The sequence below is a fragment of the Alternaria atra genome (genome assembly GCF_907166805.1).
Source record: "Alternaria atra isolate CS162 genome assembly, contig: 22, whole genome shotgun sequence".
NCBI lineage: Eukaryota > Fungi > Ascomycota > Dothideomycetes > Pleosporales > Pleosporaceae > Alternaria > Alternaria atra.
The window spans coordinates 1,506,554-1,520,381 of record NW_025091320.1 but is presented as its reverse complement, the minus strand read 5'-3'; the positions used below and the strand labels follow the sequence as shown (position 1 = coordinate 1,520,381).

Below are 13,828 nucleotides of genomic sequence, written 5' to 3'. Positions count from 1 at the left end.
TATCCCCACAACCATGAACGCCGTTAATCTGTCTTGCGCACCAGGTCGCCATCTAAACACTACTCAACCCTTCCACACCACCGGCTTCGGCTCTACATATAGGTCCAAATCATCTGGTGTCTGAAACCAGATACTTGGGTCATCCTCAGCATACGCATTCGGGAACCTAACCATTGGTTTCGGGCTTCCATTCCCGCCTCCCACTATCTCAATATGCGCACAGTTAACGAACCACTGACTCTGACCAAGACTCATAGACGGCATGAAATGTTCGATCCGTAGAAGGTATTGGCCTGACGGCGTGGCAACCGGAATGGTGAAGTTAATAGAGAGCTTATCCATAGTTGACCACGTCGTCTTGTTTGCCGGCCCTGCATACGCAATCTTGAAGAAATCCCCTTTCCCATCATACTCCATCAGACTTGGTAGTGCATCTGGTAGCCGTGAAAGAAACACCTGTCCAGGCCCTTCGTGGAAGATATATCCCTGGACATCGCCCTCATAATAAGGTCCAGATACCATAAGCCCAACCTCGCTTCCAGCAACAATAGTGGCTGTCTCAATAGTCTCGGCATTTTGAACGGGGAAGGAACCACGGCCGCATGTTACGTTTGCATTTTCGGGTCCGTACATGGGAAACGTCTTGAGCCAGAGATCGTCGTAGGTTCCAGCGTTGCCAGAGACGTCGCGGACGTGTTGGAACTCCCGAGAGATGGTGTTATTTACGACGAGGCGGTTGAACACGTCTAAAGGATCTTTTTAGTGAACCATCTGAAGAGACAGAATCAAAGTACGGACAGTGGGCCCTGGTCTGTTGGGAAAGAGCAGTGACTAACAGCGTAAGAATAACGAAATTCATGGCAGCTGCAAGTACCAGATTAGCAGTTCTGTGTTAGAATCCAGTGGATGTCAACGGTGTTATACAGCTATCTATGCTTGAAACCCAAAGACAACCGATCATGCTTCGACCAAGGCTCTCCTGTAAAAGCGCAACACCCAATATGAGTCCTCATGACCCAAAACATGTACGCGCAAAGGTTCGATTTGCAGACGGTGCAACTGTCCATCGCCAATGGCATCGGTTCGGTTGTGTCCTATAGTGCTTTGTCCCATGTGGTAGTATTTAGATGAATGCTAGATTGCCCGATGTGCTACATCGACCCAGGCCCAAGCGGGGTAAGCGGTATCTTTACATTGCGGCTGTCAAGATTTTAAACGCTCTTTAGTGGTAGATGTCATACTGGATATGTTCCAGTCCGGGTATACAGATGCAGACTGAGGAAAACCGGGGTAGGGCCCAGGCGAATCTGGATGAAGTCGCCCGTGGAAGCGATTGTATTGGGCGCAAAGCTTATCTGAACTTCAAGGATTTCGTTTATGGAGTAGGATCTCCACGAAGGACTGATGCTTTGATGCTACGCCGCGTAAAATTGTGATAGTAGTGAGCTGTTGGCGAAGCACAAGAGGAATGAACTTTCAGGGGTGAACGCGTCATAATTATGCGCAGGGATGTGCGGCCGCACTTCAACGCGCAACAAAGACTTTGACGTTCTTGGAGAAATCATGTATATAATCTCTAGAACAGTGGCTGAGTAGTGACAAGTAAATTCAGAATTCATACCAACTTCGACATCAGATCTTGACCTCTGACTAAGCGTTGGGAATAAGCCCCACACAGCATGACACGCGTTCCGCAGCGGCGACATCATCACTAACCCATCGAATTCGCCGTCACGAAAGTTTCAGCTCGCGTTTCCTACGCGTTCTTCCACTTGTCTACATTTTAAATGCCTTATCAAGACGACAATGACACAAAGTTCACCGCTTGTCCTGCTGCCGGGTGAACTGAAAAACCAAATCGTAGACTACGTCTTCGTCCGCGATCCTGGCACCGTACCTGCTCCATTGCGCAACTCTCCATTGGCACTATCATCAACGTGCCGCCAACTTTACGAGGAATACCACGCACTCGCCTGGTCCGCAACAATCTTCAATACCCAGTGGTCGCCAGCAGATGAGCTAAGCCGAAAGACTAGCATACTTTCCCCAGCCTCGACATCAGCTATCCGAAAACTCCAAATTAGGCTTCCCTCTGACCTGACGGAACCCTATACCGCAGACGTAAACCGCAAACGCGTCAAGAGCTTCGGATTCGCTCGTGCAGGTCTCACAGGCTTAGAAGAACTGTATATCCGCTACCGCCCTGAGCATCATGAAAAAGGCATTGGAGGCCCAGGTCGCGAGCTCATCGTTCAGTTACTTTGGCGAATCATGTGGGAAAGAGATATCAAGCAATTGAACAAGATCTGTATTGTGCATGATGGCACGCAGCCCTTCCTTTCTCTTTCTCTGCTGTACAACATGTTGCAGAACTTTACGCCGCTTCAGGTGTCGAAGCGTTGGAAAGTTCGATCTGATCTTGAACATGGACGGTTGCGATTCGAGGAACGTAGTACCGGGGAGATCTCGAGGCAGATTTCCGTGGTTGTGGGGTTTAGCTTCCGGGAAGCTGAGGAGTACGTGGAGATATGTGAGCAGATTCTTGAGGTACGTTTGCATTATCATGTGTTGCTGTGTAGTCGCTATGGAGTAGTGCAGCAATGTAGAATCATGGACTATGTTTGTAGTAGAGTAGCGAAAGTTGACCTTAGTACAGGAGAAGCATGCTCAAGTCATTGTGGCTAGGCGCACGGAATGCGAATATGTCACCTCCCTACGAAACATGACCGACGAGGCATTGAGGCGCGAGGTCGATAACCTTAATACTTTGTTTCCTGTATCAGGAGACGAAGAACAGGTACTCCAACCACACATTGAGAACATACGTGCCATCTGTGCTCTAGATATCTGAGAATCACGAAGAAAAACGAACCGGCACTGCTAGACACATACGAAGGCCATTGTGGCTCTAATATAGGTAGGTGGCGTGTTAACGAACTAGCGACGCCCTTAGGTATCCAGATACATTCTCACGGCTCCATCAGCAGGAGCACTGTTCTGCCAGCTTCCTGGAACAAGAGCTCCAGTCGCGCTCCGATGCTCGGGATGGATCCTGTGGAGTTTTGTCGAGTTTAGTTAGACGCCACATTTACTTTCACCCCTTCCTCGGTTTGCATTCGGCTACCACACTTACGCGTTGCGTTTAAAGCATGGTAGTAACCCTCTTCGCCACCACCTCTAGGCATTGATGGCGATACGAGGATGGTGTCTCAACCGTGCCCTCGGAACCTTCTTGACCGGTTGAATATCGTATTCGCTTTTCACGAGGCCGCTTCTCACGAGGCGAGATAACGTGAAGCGAGTTCCAGAACCAAACCCACGGTGTCAGCATCTCAGGGTGGGTTACGCGTCAGTGGTGGGTCTGTCGGTATCTGGTCACACCATTATCGTGTTTCGATTACGGGAGAACGCCGGTGACTAGGTAGGTTCGAGCTAGTGTTGAGTTGAAGGACTATCTGTGGGAAGCGCTTGCGGCGGGAAGAAAGGACCGGGACGACACGGGAAGGATCAAGATAGTCGAAACGAGACGGTGTTGAGAAGACAAGTGGCACCTTGGGAAATATGCCTCAGCTGGGACGGACGGTCGGGATAGAGCTGCCCACGCATTTTTGGAGATCAACAAGGTCTACCTGGATGAAGATTTATCCTGTCATTTTCGCGGGAGGAAATCCTGTTGTGCTCTCAGTCTCAATGGTCAACGCGGTCGTGTCGTCCATGTACTGCTCGTCCTCTGTAGTCCATCGTCTTCCACCGGTGAAGCCCCTTTCACAGATCGCTCTGCCGCGGTAGTTCAATGTGTTTCTCAGTGATAAGAGCTGCAAAGGCCTGGCAGTAGTGGCTGGATCGCAACGATAGACGTGGTATAGACGAAAAGAGCCTCCACACCACCTACTTCAGATCTCGCTTCCGTATGCTATGGTTCGGTCCGATCATGCTTGGGAGTGACCAAATCTCTACCAAGCTCATGTCTCACATAGCACACGCACTTCTACTATCCTCGTTGAGAACAGGGTCCGTGCCATAATGGGGCTCTGTTAGTCTACAAGTTTCATCCCAGTTTCCCATGTGGCTGATTCACTGTCTCCGGGTTGACACATGCATGGCTCTATTGGCTATTAGAGAGGTGGAGATGGTGTCTTGGCTTTTCGGAGAGTGGTGTGCTCGGAGCTGGTGCAGACAAGAAACGGTAATGCATCGTGATTGAAGGTGTACTTAGCAGCAAATCCATTGTCCGTGCCGTAACCGAGCATACCTACAAAGCTGAAGAGCGGAAGGAGTGGATGCAGGCACAGGGACAGCCAATGAAAAAGCCGAGTATTTATCGAAATAGTAAGACGCAGCACACATGATGGCGGTGATCGTGGCTTGGGAAGTATGCCGCGGACCGGATTCAGGTCGTGTCAACCACCCGAAACTCGCAAGTCGATAAGAATTAACGGTAGCGAGACTACGATCTAGCCTTCATGCGTTCCGGTAGTGCTTTCACCGTAGCCTGTGCGGTACATGGCAGTCGGAGGAACGGGTATATGTCCCGGAAGGCCTCAAATACGAGCAACTACTACCGAGCTGGTGGTTGCGGAACCCAGTGGGCTGGTAGCATTACCTATACGCCAGATTTCTAGTAGGTAGGCAAATACCATGAGCAACACGGGCCGCATGCTGCCATGCCTTCGAGTGCTCATCGTTCCTGCATTCTGACAGAATACACATCCACACACGATGATGACACGAACGACGAAGGATTGCAGTGCCTGCAGTGAGGGATGATGCTATCGATAACGAGCAAGCCACCAAATGGGGCGCAGCACTGTCCGCCTGAAGGAACTACAAGGTTCGCTGTGAGACGACGCGACTTGAAGGATCAAGCTTTCAAGAAGGCCTAGACACGATACCACAGGCCCCTACGATCGCGCCAGCACTGCGATTAGAGATGGGTTACGACCGCAGGATCTGCTGAGCTAACCAGATGCATCTTTACGGATGAGCCGTGTATGTATCTGACAAGCGCCGTGGCGTCGTAGTCGCTGTATGAGTGGTCACGGTGCTGTCTTTGCAAGAGGTGCGGTATGATGCGCCAGTGATGGAACGGTCCGTCAGGGTGTAGAGATCAGGCCTCCACAGCGGGCCGAAACTGTCTTGAAAATGGAAAAGCAACAAGTTGCACAATATAGCGTAGTTGGCCCTTATTCTTCACGAACCTTCCAAACGATGTTATGGCATATCCAAACTGTGATACAGCCGTCGATCTGGGAAAGAGCCTCCTCATTATGAACATGTGTCAAATAAGTGGACAGCCACGAACGGCTGCGCGCGAAATCCTGATCCGATGTTCCCACGGTATCTTTTACGTCTTCCAATGGACGCACGGCCTACTCGTACAATATTCTCCTGGCTGCATAGCAGCAACCTGAACCAGGCTCTGCTTGACGCGGATCTTCTTCGCGTATGCAACTCAAACGTCGTGTTCAGGCACCTGCATTGTAGCCACGAGGTACTTATGCGCAAAGACGTCCGCGCATTCTGGTACCTTGTCTCGAGATTCTTGACGTAAGGCCCAATCATCTGCTGATAGTACATGCGGGTAAGCAATGGAATGATGACCGTGAGTGGTCTCGAGTAATGCGGAGTGGCAATAGGTTGTGAAGTCCGATGGTAACGAAAGGCTTGTCTAAGGTATTCTGTCGTTGTCATATGATCTATGATCAACACTCGTGTGACCTCAGCTGTACAGTTAAAGGTCATATCAGACAAACCATGGTTCTGATAAGACCAGGGCGTTGGGGTCAGGATGATCCTTTCGCGTAAAAGCAGTAGCGTTGTCATACCGGGCTTGCTATAAGGCCTAAGTTCGTTTGGGTCTCCCCGAAGCACGGGAAATCGGTGATGAGCGGGTGTGTGCGGGAGCCAATCTTAGGAGAGAGATGTCTTTAGCCGTTTGACCCGCTCGCGTGGCAAGAGTAGGCGACTACGCTTCTGAACGCCGCGAGCCTGGCTATCTTACTTGGAGCAGTGTACATGCAGGGATCCCGGTGAGAAAGCGGCAGGTATGCTTATTGGCTGATGCAGAAGAGCGCTCACCATGCGGAGTTCCAAGTAGAACGGATATTCCAAAGAGGGAACGAAAACATTGACAAAGATGGTGGAAGATTGTGATGCTGATCGAAATGTATTGTGTTGTATACATATAGTAAGTCGTCAATGTACCACAGATGTGCACAGTCAGGCGCACCAATAACACAGCTATAGTATAAATGGAACCTCCCAGATCGGCGCATAACTCGTCGCTGAGTTCAAGTCGTACATGAACGGTGCCGAAGTGACGATGGCCGTATCAGTGACAGTAGGTTGGTAAAAAGTCCATTCAGGTCGAACTGGATCCAAGACATCTCTGAATTGGTACTGAGTTGGAGAAGCAATTGCAGCAACATTTGATGCTGAATCGTCTAGCATGTATCGTGGTAAATCTGAGAGATCTGAAAGGGGCCATGGTACCTGCGCTGTTGGCATCATAGTCGTGGGGTCTGGTGTAGCCCACATCTCTGGTAGGATACTCGCAACACTAATCTCGAAACCAACTTCATCTGAGATGTGTATTTCACTAGACCACGACTCAGGGTAGAGGTAACAATCCGAATTGTTCACTACGGATACAGGCTCGTAAAAACCGACCGGGCCGGGTGTCTGTGGTGATATAGCGTCTAGGTTAAGATAATTGTTCGTACCTACAGGCCGCACGAAGACGTTCGGGTTGTATTCAGGGCTTTCCACATAAGCACTGCAGTCATTGGAGACTTGTGGTCCTTGCGATGCGAGCGGAGTGAGCATAGGATGGCCGGAAAGTCTTAAGTCCTGACGACTGAATTTCGCAGTACTTTCAGTATTGATGTATGGTGTGGCGTAGATAATTCCAGGCTCTTGGGAAGAAGACAAGCTAATAGACGGGGTATGTGAGTCTAGACATGAGACAGCATCGGTAGTGTAGTGTCTCCTAGGTAATCTAGACGCTCTCTTGACATTCGATCGATGGTTGTTATCTGATGTACGACGAGTCGATCTCGGTTGACATTTGATGCCTTTGGTGGTACAGCGAGAGCATGAAGGTAACTATGAAGTATCAGCGTTGGAATTTTGATCATACGGGATGCGCACAATGCTCACATACAGCTTTATTACACTTGGTCTTTGCTTTAGCACATGTAACGCATGCGATCGCTCTCCTCGACGGCATCCTGGCGTACGGGTTGTGTTGCTGAGACTGAGTTGGTGTGTGAAAAGATGGACCTCTTGAAGGTTCGGAAGTCGTCACGTCCATCGCATTCAGGCGTTTGGCTCGGTATGAAGATTTGGACTGATACGTATCGTACATAGCCCACTATCGTCACTATATGCGTCGAGTCAATCTCAAGAAAGTAACAACTGCTCAATCAGAAAGTGCGGGGGTTTTTTTGGCCAAACATGCCGAAGCTTTGGACTTGCTCAGAGACTTTGAGATTGAACCGTGTTATACTCGCCCGTTTTGAGAGGAGTCGGACTGGGCTAGGACCAGGAGTTTCACTCAACGGCTGATAGTCTACGGTATTTAGCTTGCGTGATGCTAAGCTTAGGATCAAGATATCTATCTTCTGCCGAAGATCGTACATGGCAGGGGTCCATCCTAGTACCAATGAGGCGCTTTCTACAGGGCTGGAAGCTGAGCCAGAGCACCTTGAAGTAGATTAGCTAGATGTTGCTGCTGAGAGTGGCTAGCATGATACGCCACCTCGGACGTGTTTCGAACGTACAGTCGTGGTTGATAGTGCCTCAGCGCGTGGGTAGTGGCAAGGGGTGTTTTACGTGCTGACAGGACCCGAACTGCTGGGTTCGGTATATCCATGATGACAGGCCGCACACGAGTTGTGGTGTGGCTCAAGCCTCACCAGTCCCGGTGCTTGGTTGGCAGCGCAACTCCATCTTGAGAGTCTTCTAGTGTGATTCGTTGACTTGAAGTCCCGAGTAGTGTTCGACTGCAGAGGTGAATTGATAGTCAACGAACACGTATAGATCAAAACAAAATATGATCGTATGCAGTATACCCTTTTTGGCAAAGTATCAAGAACATTGTCAGCGACATGCCTGTCCAGGCGCGAGGCAGTCTTGCGGACGCCTGCATGAGGATGGTGAATCCAGGCCAGGGCTGAACAATCGGTGGTAAGGCGTTGTAGTGGTTGGCACAAACCTATTGTTGTAGGCTCATGCTGATGATGTGAACGGACTATGGGAAGTGGCGCATTATGGTGAGGTTAGAGCGTGAGACCCCTGCTTCGAGATGGAGCGGGGCCATGGCAGGCTGACGATGCTTAGTGTGGTAGGCTGCTGCAAGCTGCTACATTTAGTGGAGAGGGCGATATCGGCGACAATGTCGATCGATGTGATGTAGGTGACTTTGGTGTTGTCTTTAACTCATCATCACGAAGCGGGCGGGAGGCTGGGATGCTCGACGTCATCTCTGGAAGGCGCATGGAGCGTCTTTAAACACCGGCTTAACCGCGGCAAGAGATACGTCAGACAAGAACCTTCCCATGAACATAACCATCTGATAGACTCGTAAGCGCTTCCAAGAAGGCTTTGGTCTGTCACATACCTCGGTAAAGGTTCACAAAGTCGGTTCGCATCGTGGTCACATTTAGACATTCCGCCCACTTACGATTGACGCTAATACACGATCTCACTTATGGAACAAAGCATCTACAGGATCTTGGATCGGCCCCTTAGTCCTTAAAGCTCGAACAATTGCTGGTGTAACTGTTCTGTGTTAAGCAAACTACCCTCCAAGTTGCTGTGCGTAAAGATAGATTGACCCGGAAGGATCAACATCCGGAGATCTATCTATGAACAATAGCCACGACACGAGGTATAGCTATAGATTTAGATACCTTCATCAGAAAAAAAGTCCTGAGCGGTGAGCTAACAGAGCTCCGAAAGATAGACTAACGTTGACTAACATGGGGCCGTTGTGTGTAAGCAGAGCTTGTGCGGAAACTTCTTTCCTGAGGGCTATCATCTCCAGGCTTGAATGCTTTCAGACGCTACTGGTTGCATTTCTGATCCTCATGACCAGGGAAGCCTCATCGCACGTTTCGCGTACCATCTGCTACCAGTCATCAGGAACCTCTGCAGACCACCGCTTGTTATCACGTATCGCTACGGAAGCAAGCAGGGAGCAGCCGAGAGTGGACATCCATACGTTATATGGAGATGAGAGTGTACGTGAGAAGATATGAATATTTATCGGAACCGTGATAGTCATGCATATTTGAATGTTAACAATACTGGGGACATGATCGCGCGAGAGAGGAGACTAATACGTTTATAGCTTAGTCTGTCGGGTACATCTGCATCGCACCCGCCCTCGCATCGCGCACATCCCTCAGGGTCAGCTGCCTCAACCAATCTCATCAGTTGCTTCACTTACACCATCTCCTGTGTTACTACATCATTTTTGGATACCCTGGAGAACACTAAGAGCATGGCGCAACGTGGAGACAGCGAACTACATCCTGCTAGATTTCTCGCGGAAAGCGCCCATCCCGAGAAGACCTCAAATCCTCCTGATCTCCTCATCCTGAATCAGCCAATTGCTCACTTCACAGCATTTTCACGCCTTTGGAAACACACGGGCTATCGCATATGTGCCGATGGCGGCGCCAATAGACTTTTCGATATGCTGAAAGATGACTTGATAGAGCAGCGCGAACAATATGTGAGTAGAGCTGTGATATTTGAAGTTTATATCAGTCACTGACATGTGCAGCTACCCGACATGATTCATGGAGACTTGGACTCGTTACGCGATGAAGTGCGTGATTACTACGAAGCACGAGGTGTTCCTGTGTCACGAGATCGTGATCAATACAGCACAGACTTTGGGAAATGCATGCAAAAAATCTCCTCGCGTCTTACTTCCCTAACCGTACGAGATGTTATTGTCCTTGGCACCCTGGGTGGAAGAGTTGACCAAGGTCTTGGGCTCTTGAACGAAATGCATAGAGAAGAGACTCGACATGCCCACCTTCGTCTATGGCTGTTCTCTGAGTCCAGTCTGAGCTTCGTGCTGAGGAGTAGAGAGACTCTGCTAAGAGGGCTCCAAGAAAGTGGCGTCTTTACGGAAAACGTAGGATTCCTTCCTATATATGGGCCAGCGGTTATCTCTACTGAAGGATTAGAGTGGGATGTCAAGCAGTGGAATACGCAGATGGGTGGCCAACTCAGCACGAGCAACCACGTTAAAGCGAACGATGTGAGAGTCGAGACGGACGCGCCAATACTGTTTACGATAGAGAGAGCGCCTTTGTGAGATGTTGGAAATATGTACATGTACAGCATGCACAAGGCACGGTATCGTACTATATGCGGACTTGACATATTTGCGACTTATCAACAAGGGAATGCACACATACGTCGCCTTGTGCTAAGTGTCCAAGCACGCCGTTGTTGTGTAACTCCCCCAAAGGCTGTATACATGGAGGATAGTGGATAGTGGATCAGGGTCGTCATGAGGTAAGCGCGCTATTGACCTATCATACCTTCCACGGTTCGAGCAATCGGAAGAAAGTGCGACATGCGGGTCGAATACATCATGAACTCGGGAGTGCTCTCCGGTTGCGATGGTGACGGTACCTTCTCAGTCTTAAACACCAGATCTGTGCCAGCAACGGTCCGGCTGTAGTGAAAGCATGAGGAGAGCCCGAAGCGCGACATAACACAGGCGCAGGGAATCGCTCCTGCTTATCTTCGAGACTTGCGATAGTTGCCTGGTGGTTACTGTTGGGGAAGTTGTGATTGGCCGCATGGTGGTCAACTCGCCTTCACCATCAATGCTGCTATCAGACCTGTCTTCCCACTCAAACAGTCAACGCGCTTGCCAGGCCAACATCGCTACTCACTGTCGCTACCACTGAGGTTTTTGGATGCTATTTCGCTCGCACACACGACCTTATCCTCTGCGAGCACCCCGCTCTCTGTGTTGCTCCCTCACAGGTGCCATATCCACCCCGACTCCTCCCACGTCCCACCGCGTCAAAGCTCTTCAACCAGCAACTTGCTTTTCCAAATCAGGCACCACACGCTCGCAACTTTCCGCGACCAGACATCCTCCACTCGCCCTTTTCATACGAAACATATCATAACATTCGGTCGACAAAATACTATTAGCAACATCACAATTGGCGTGAGCTGCACGACATAAGGCGGATTGTGGGGCAAAACGCCGGCGCATACGCCATTCAGTCGCCAATCGCCTAAAATAGCGGGAGCCATGGCGTCCATAGGAAGAGTTGCCTCGTACACGCCCTCGGAATACTCAGAATCACCACAAAAACGAGATGAGCAGCCCAGACGGTCGTCGCCGAGTTCGGACGTAGAGGGGGAAGTCGCATCTCCCCGCGAGGCCAATACAGAAGGAGTATCCGAACAAACAAGGGAAGCCGAACAGCTACTAATTCGCCATTCGAGCGGCAGTCAGAGTCTGGCTTCTGATCATGGCCTCGATTTCGGCATCTCGCCATCGGCAGAGCGCTCCTCCTCGCCGTTACCCTTCGCGTCCATTGTCCCTTCGCCGCTAGCAAACTCCAGATCAGCGAGCGATGGAAGCTCAGAAGGGAATGAGGTGCACTCGAGTGATGAGACCCAGACCAAGAAGAGTCGGCCGCGCACCACGGAAGGCCGTCTTCACTTGCACCTTCCGCCCCGGACTCACCTGAGAACACCAAAGGCGAGGAGCACGACAGACTTGTCAAGCCAAGCACCTCGCTCTCCTGGTACCCCACTCACCTTACAAGATTTGGGAACGGACTATACTCGCTATTTCAATCCTTTCTCAGACGCCGCCAGCACTCCCAGCCGTAGTCAGAGGACTTCCTTGTCAGAACGGCGGTCTTACAGCAAACTGGGCGTGGACTCGCGCACTGCCACTCCGCCACCGGGAATGCCACTGCTCAGTCCGTCTCTTTCACCCAATCACTCTGCGACGGCATTCAATGAGAGCGTCCATGAGCTGTACGACACAAAGACGAATGTATCCTTCATTGACGATAGATTAACGGCACCATACGAGGAGAAGGGGATGGCATCCTGGCCACTGATATGCGATCAAGAGGAAGCTGACGATGAAATGCACATGCCTCGCGATGATGATGACATCAAGTTCAAACCCAGGATCCGCGACCACTTCACAAGAGACAGCATCGTCTCCACCATCGGCTTAGCGTTTATGATGTGCGGGCTATCATTCATATTTGTCGGGCTTCCGGTACTCTCTGCTGTAGGGATCATCGATTACAACTCAGCCTACAGCATACCGTTGAGTAGGTTTCCTAATCCATGGAGACCTCAGATCTGGGCAACAGTCAACAATAAAAGATACCCACTACTAGAGAATATACGTACAGGCCTAATTGACCCAGACACACCCGACTCCGTAAAGACAAGGACCGGAGAGTTTGGTGACGAGTATGTGCTAGTCTTCAGCGACGAGTTCAATGACAACAATCGCACTTTCTACGAAGGAGACGATCCGTATTTCTATGCACCCAACGTCTGGTATGGCGCGACGCAGGATATTGAATGGTACGACCCAGATGCTGTCACCACCCACGATGGTACACTTCAGCTGCGCTTAGAAGAGTTTTTTAATCACGGCCTCAAATTTCGGTCGGGTATGTTGAACAGTTGGAACCAGCTGTGCTTCAAAGGCGGCATCTTCGAAGTTTCGGTGTCGCTACCCGGTCCAGCTGGTGTGCAAGGGCTTTGGCCTGGTGCGTGGACGATGGGTAATCTCGGTCGACCAGGTTACTTGAGTACAACTGACGGCCTGTGGCCCTATACCTACCAGTCTTGCGACGTTGGCATCACACCCAACCAGTCGAGTCCTGACGGATTGTCTCACCTGCCTGGACAACGGTTGAATTCATGCACCTGCCCGGGCGAGGATCATCCAACACCAGGGACTGGAAGAGGGGCGCCGGAGATCGACATCATTGAGGTGGGTGCTACATCGGGCTATCCCGGTCCAAATGGTCTTCCTATAGCAACACAAAGTTACCAGGTTGCGCCATTCGATATCTGGTACTATCCGAACTACAACTACACGGCGTTTCCGGATCTTCGCTACAGTGGATTCAACACCTATACTGGCGGTGCCTTCCAACAGGCCATCTCTGCCACCACGATATTGAACAAGAACTGGTTCGACAATAAGCAGTATCAGCGGTTCTCATTCGAGTATGTGCCAGGAGAAGGCAAAGATGCTTATATATCGTGGAAAGTGGGCGACCAGACAATGTTTATCATAGACGGGCGTGCTATAGGACCGAACGGCAACATCCAAGCCCGACAAATCGCACAAGAACCATTATCACTCATTCTCAACATGGGCCTCAGTAATTCATGGACCTGGATCGACTGGAAGAATCTCGTATTTCCCGCTACCATTCGTTTCGACTACGTGAGGTGGTATCAGAAGAAAGGCGAGGAGATGGTTACGTGCGATCCCCCAGGCTTCGAGACTACGGAATACATTAAAAAACATCCGAGAGCTTACAACAATCCTAACTTTACTGTACATATCTGCCTCGCTATCATACAGCCAGAAAAACTAACGCAAAGCAGTCATGGGATCAAACTGGCTACGACTGGCCAAAGCATAAGCTCAACAGCGAATGCTGACCGCAACGCCCTCTACGACAGTACGATTACGATTGACCCGATTACCACAGAACAGCATACTCGAACGGTACAGATGTTTCGAGAACAAGCATATGGCTATTAGACGGGGATACAGGAATAATGGTGT

General features: G+C 50.3%; 5 protein-coding genes across 5 annotated transcripts; 3 read left to right on the top strand and 2 right to left on the bottom strand.

Moving 5' to 3' along the window:
- Positions 1 to 63: 63 nt before the first annotated feature.
- Positions 64 to 859, bottom strand: ALTATR162_LOCUS3274 (uncharacterized protein; the record flags this gene model as incomplete). Its single annotated transcript, XM_043310880.1, has 2 exons — positions 64 to 746; positions 799 to 859. The coding sequence occupies 2 exons, from the start codon at positions 857 to 859 to the stop codon at positions 64 to 66; spliced, it is 744 nt and encodes a 247-aa protein (XP_043166815.1).
- A 947-nt stretch (positions 860 to 1,806) lies between these two features.
- On the top strand, positions 1,807 to 2,851 carry ALTATR162_LOCUS3273 (uncharacterized protein; the record flags this gene model as incomplete). Its single annotated transcript, XM_043310879.1, has 2 exons — positions 1,807 to 2,547; positions 2,657 to 2,851. The coding sequence occupies 2 exons, from the start codon at positions 1,807 to 1,809 to the stop codon at positions 2,849 to 2,851; spliced, it is 936 nt and encodes a 311-aa protein (XP_043166814.1).
- Positions 2,852 to 6,240: 3,389 nt separating this feature from the next.
- On the bottom strand, positions 6,241 to 6,825 carry ALTATR162_LOCUS3272 (uncharacterized protein; the record flags this gene model as incomplete). Its single annotated transcript, XM_043310878.1, has 1 exon — positions 6,241 to 6,825. The coding sequence occupies one exon, from the start codon at positions 6,823 to 6,825 to the stop codon at positions 6,241 to 6,243; it is 585 nt and encodes a 194-aa protein (XP_043166813.1).
- A 2,680-nt stretch (positions 6,826 to 9,505) lies between these two features.
- On the top strand, positions 9,506 to 10,333 carry ALTATR162_LOCUS3271 (uncharacterized protein; the record flags this gene model as incomplete). The annotated part of the gene is made up of 2 exons (XM_043310877.1): positions 9,506 to 9,739; positions 9,791 to 10,333. The coding sequence occupies 2 exons, from the start codon at positions 9,506 to 9,508 to the stop codon at positions 10,331 to 10,333; spliced, it is 777 nt and encodes a 258-aa protein (XP_043166812.1).
- Positions 10,334 to 11,293: 960 nt separating this feature from the next.
- Positions 11,294 to 13,701, top strand: ALTATR162_LOCUS3270 (uncharacterized protein; the record flags this gene model as incomplete). The annotated part of the gene is made up of 2 exons (XM_043310876.1): positions 11,294 to 13,594; positions 13,645 to 13,701. The coding sequence occupies 2 exons, from the start codon at positions 11,294 to 11,296 to the stop codon at positions 13,699 to 13,701; spliced, it is 2,358 nt and encodes a 785-aa protein (XP_043166811.1).
- Positions 13,702 to 13,828: the final 127 nt, after the last annotated feature.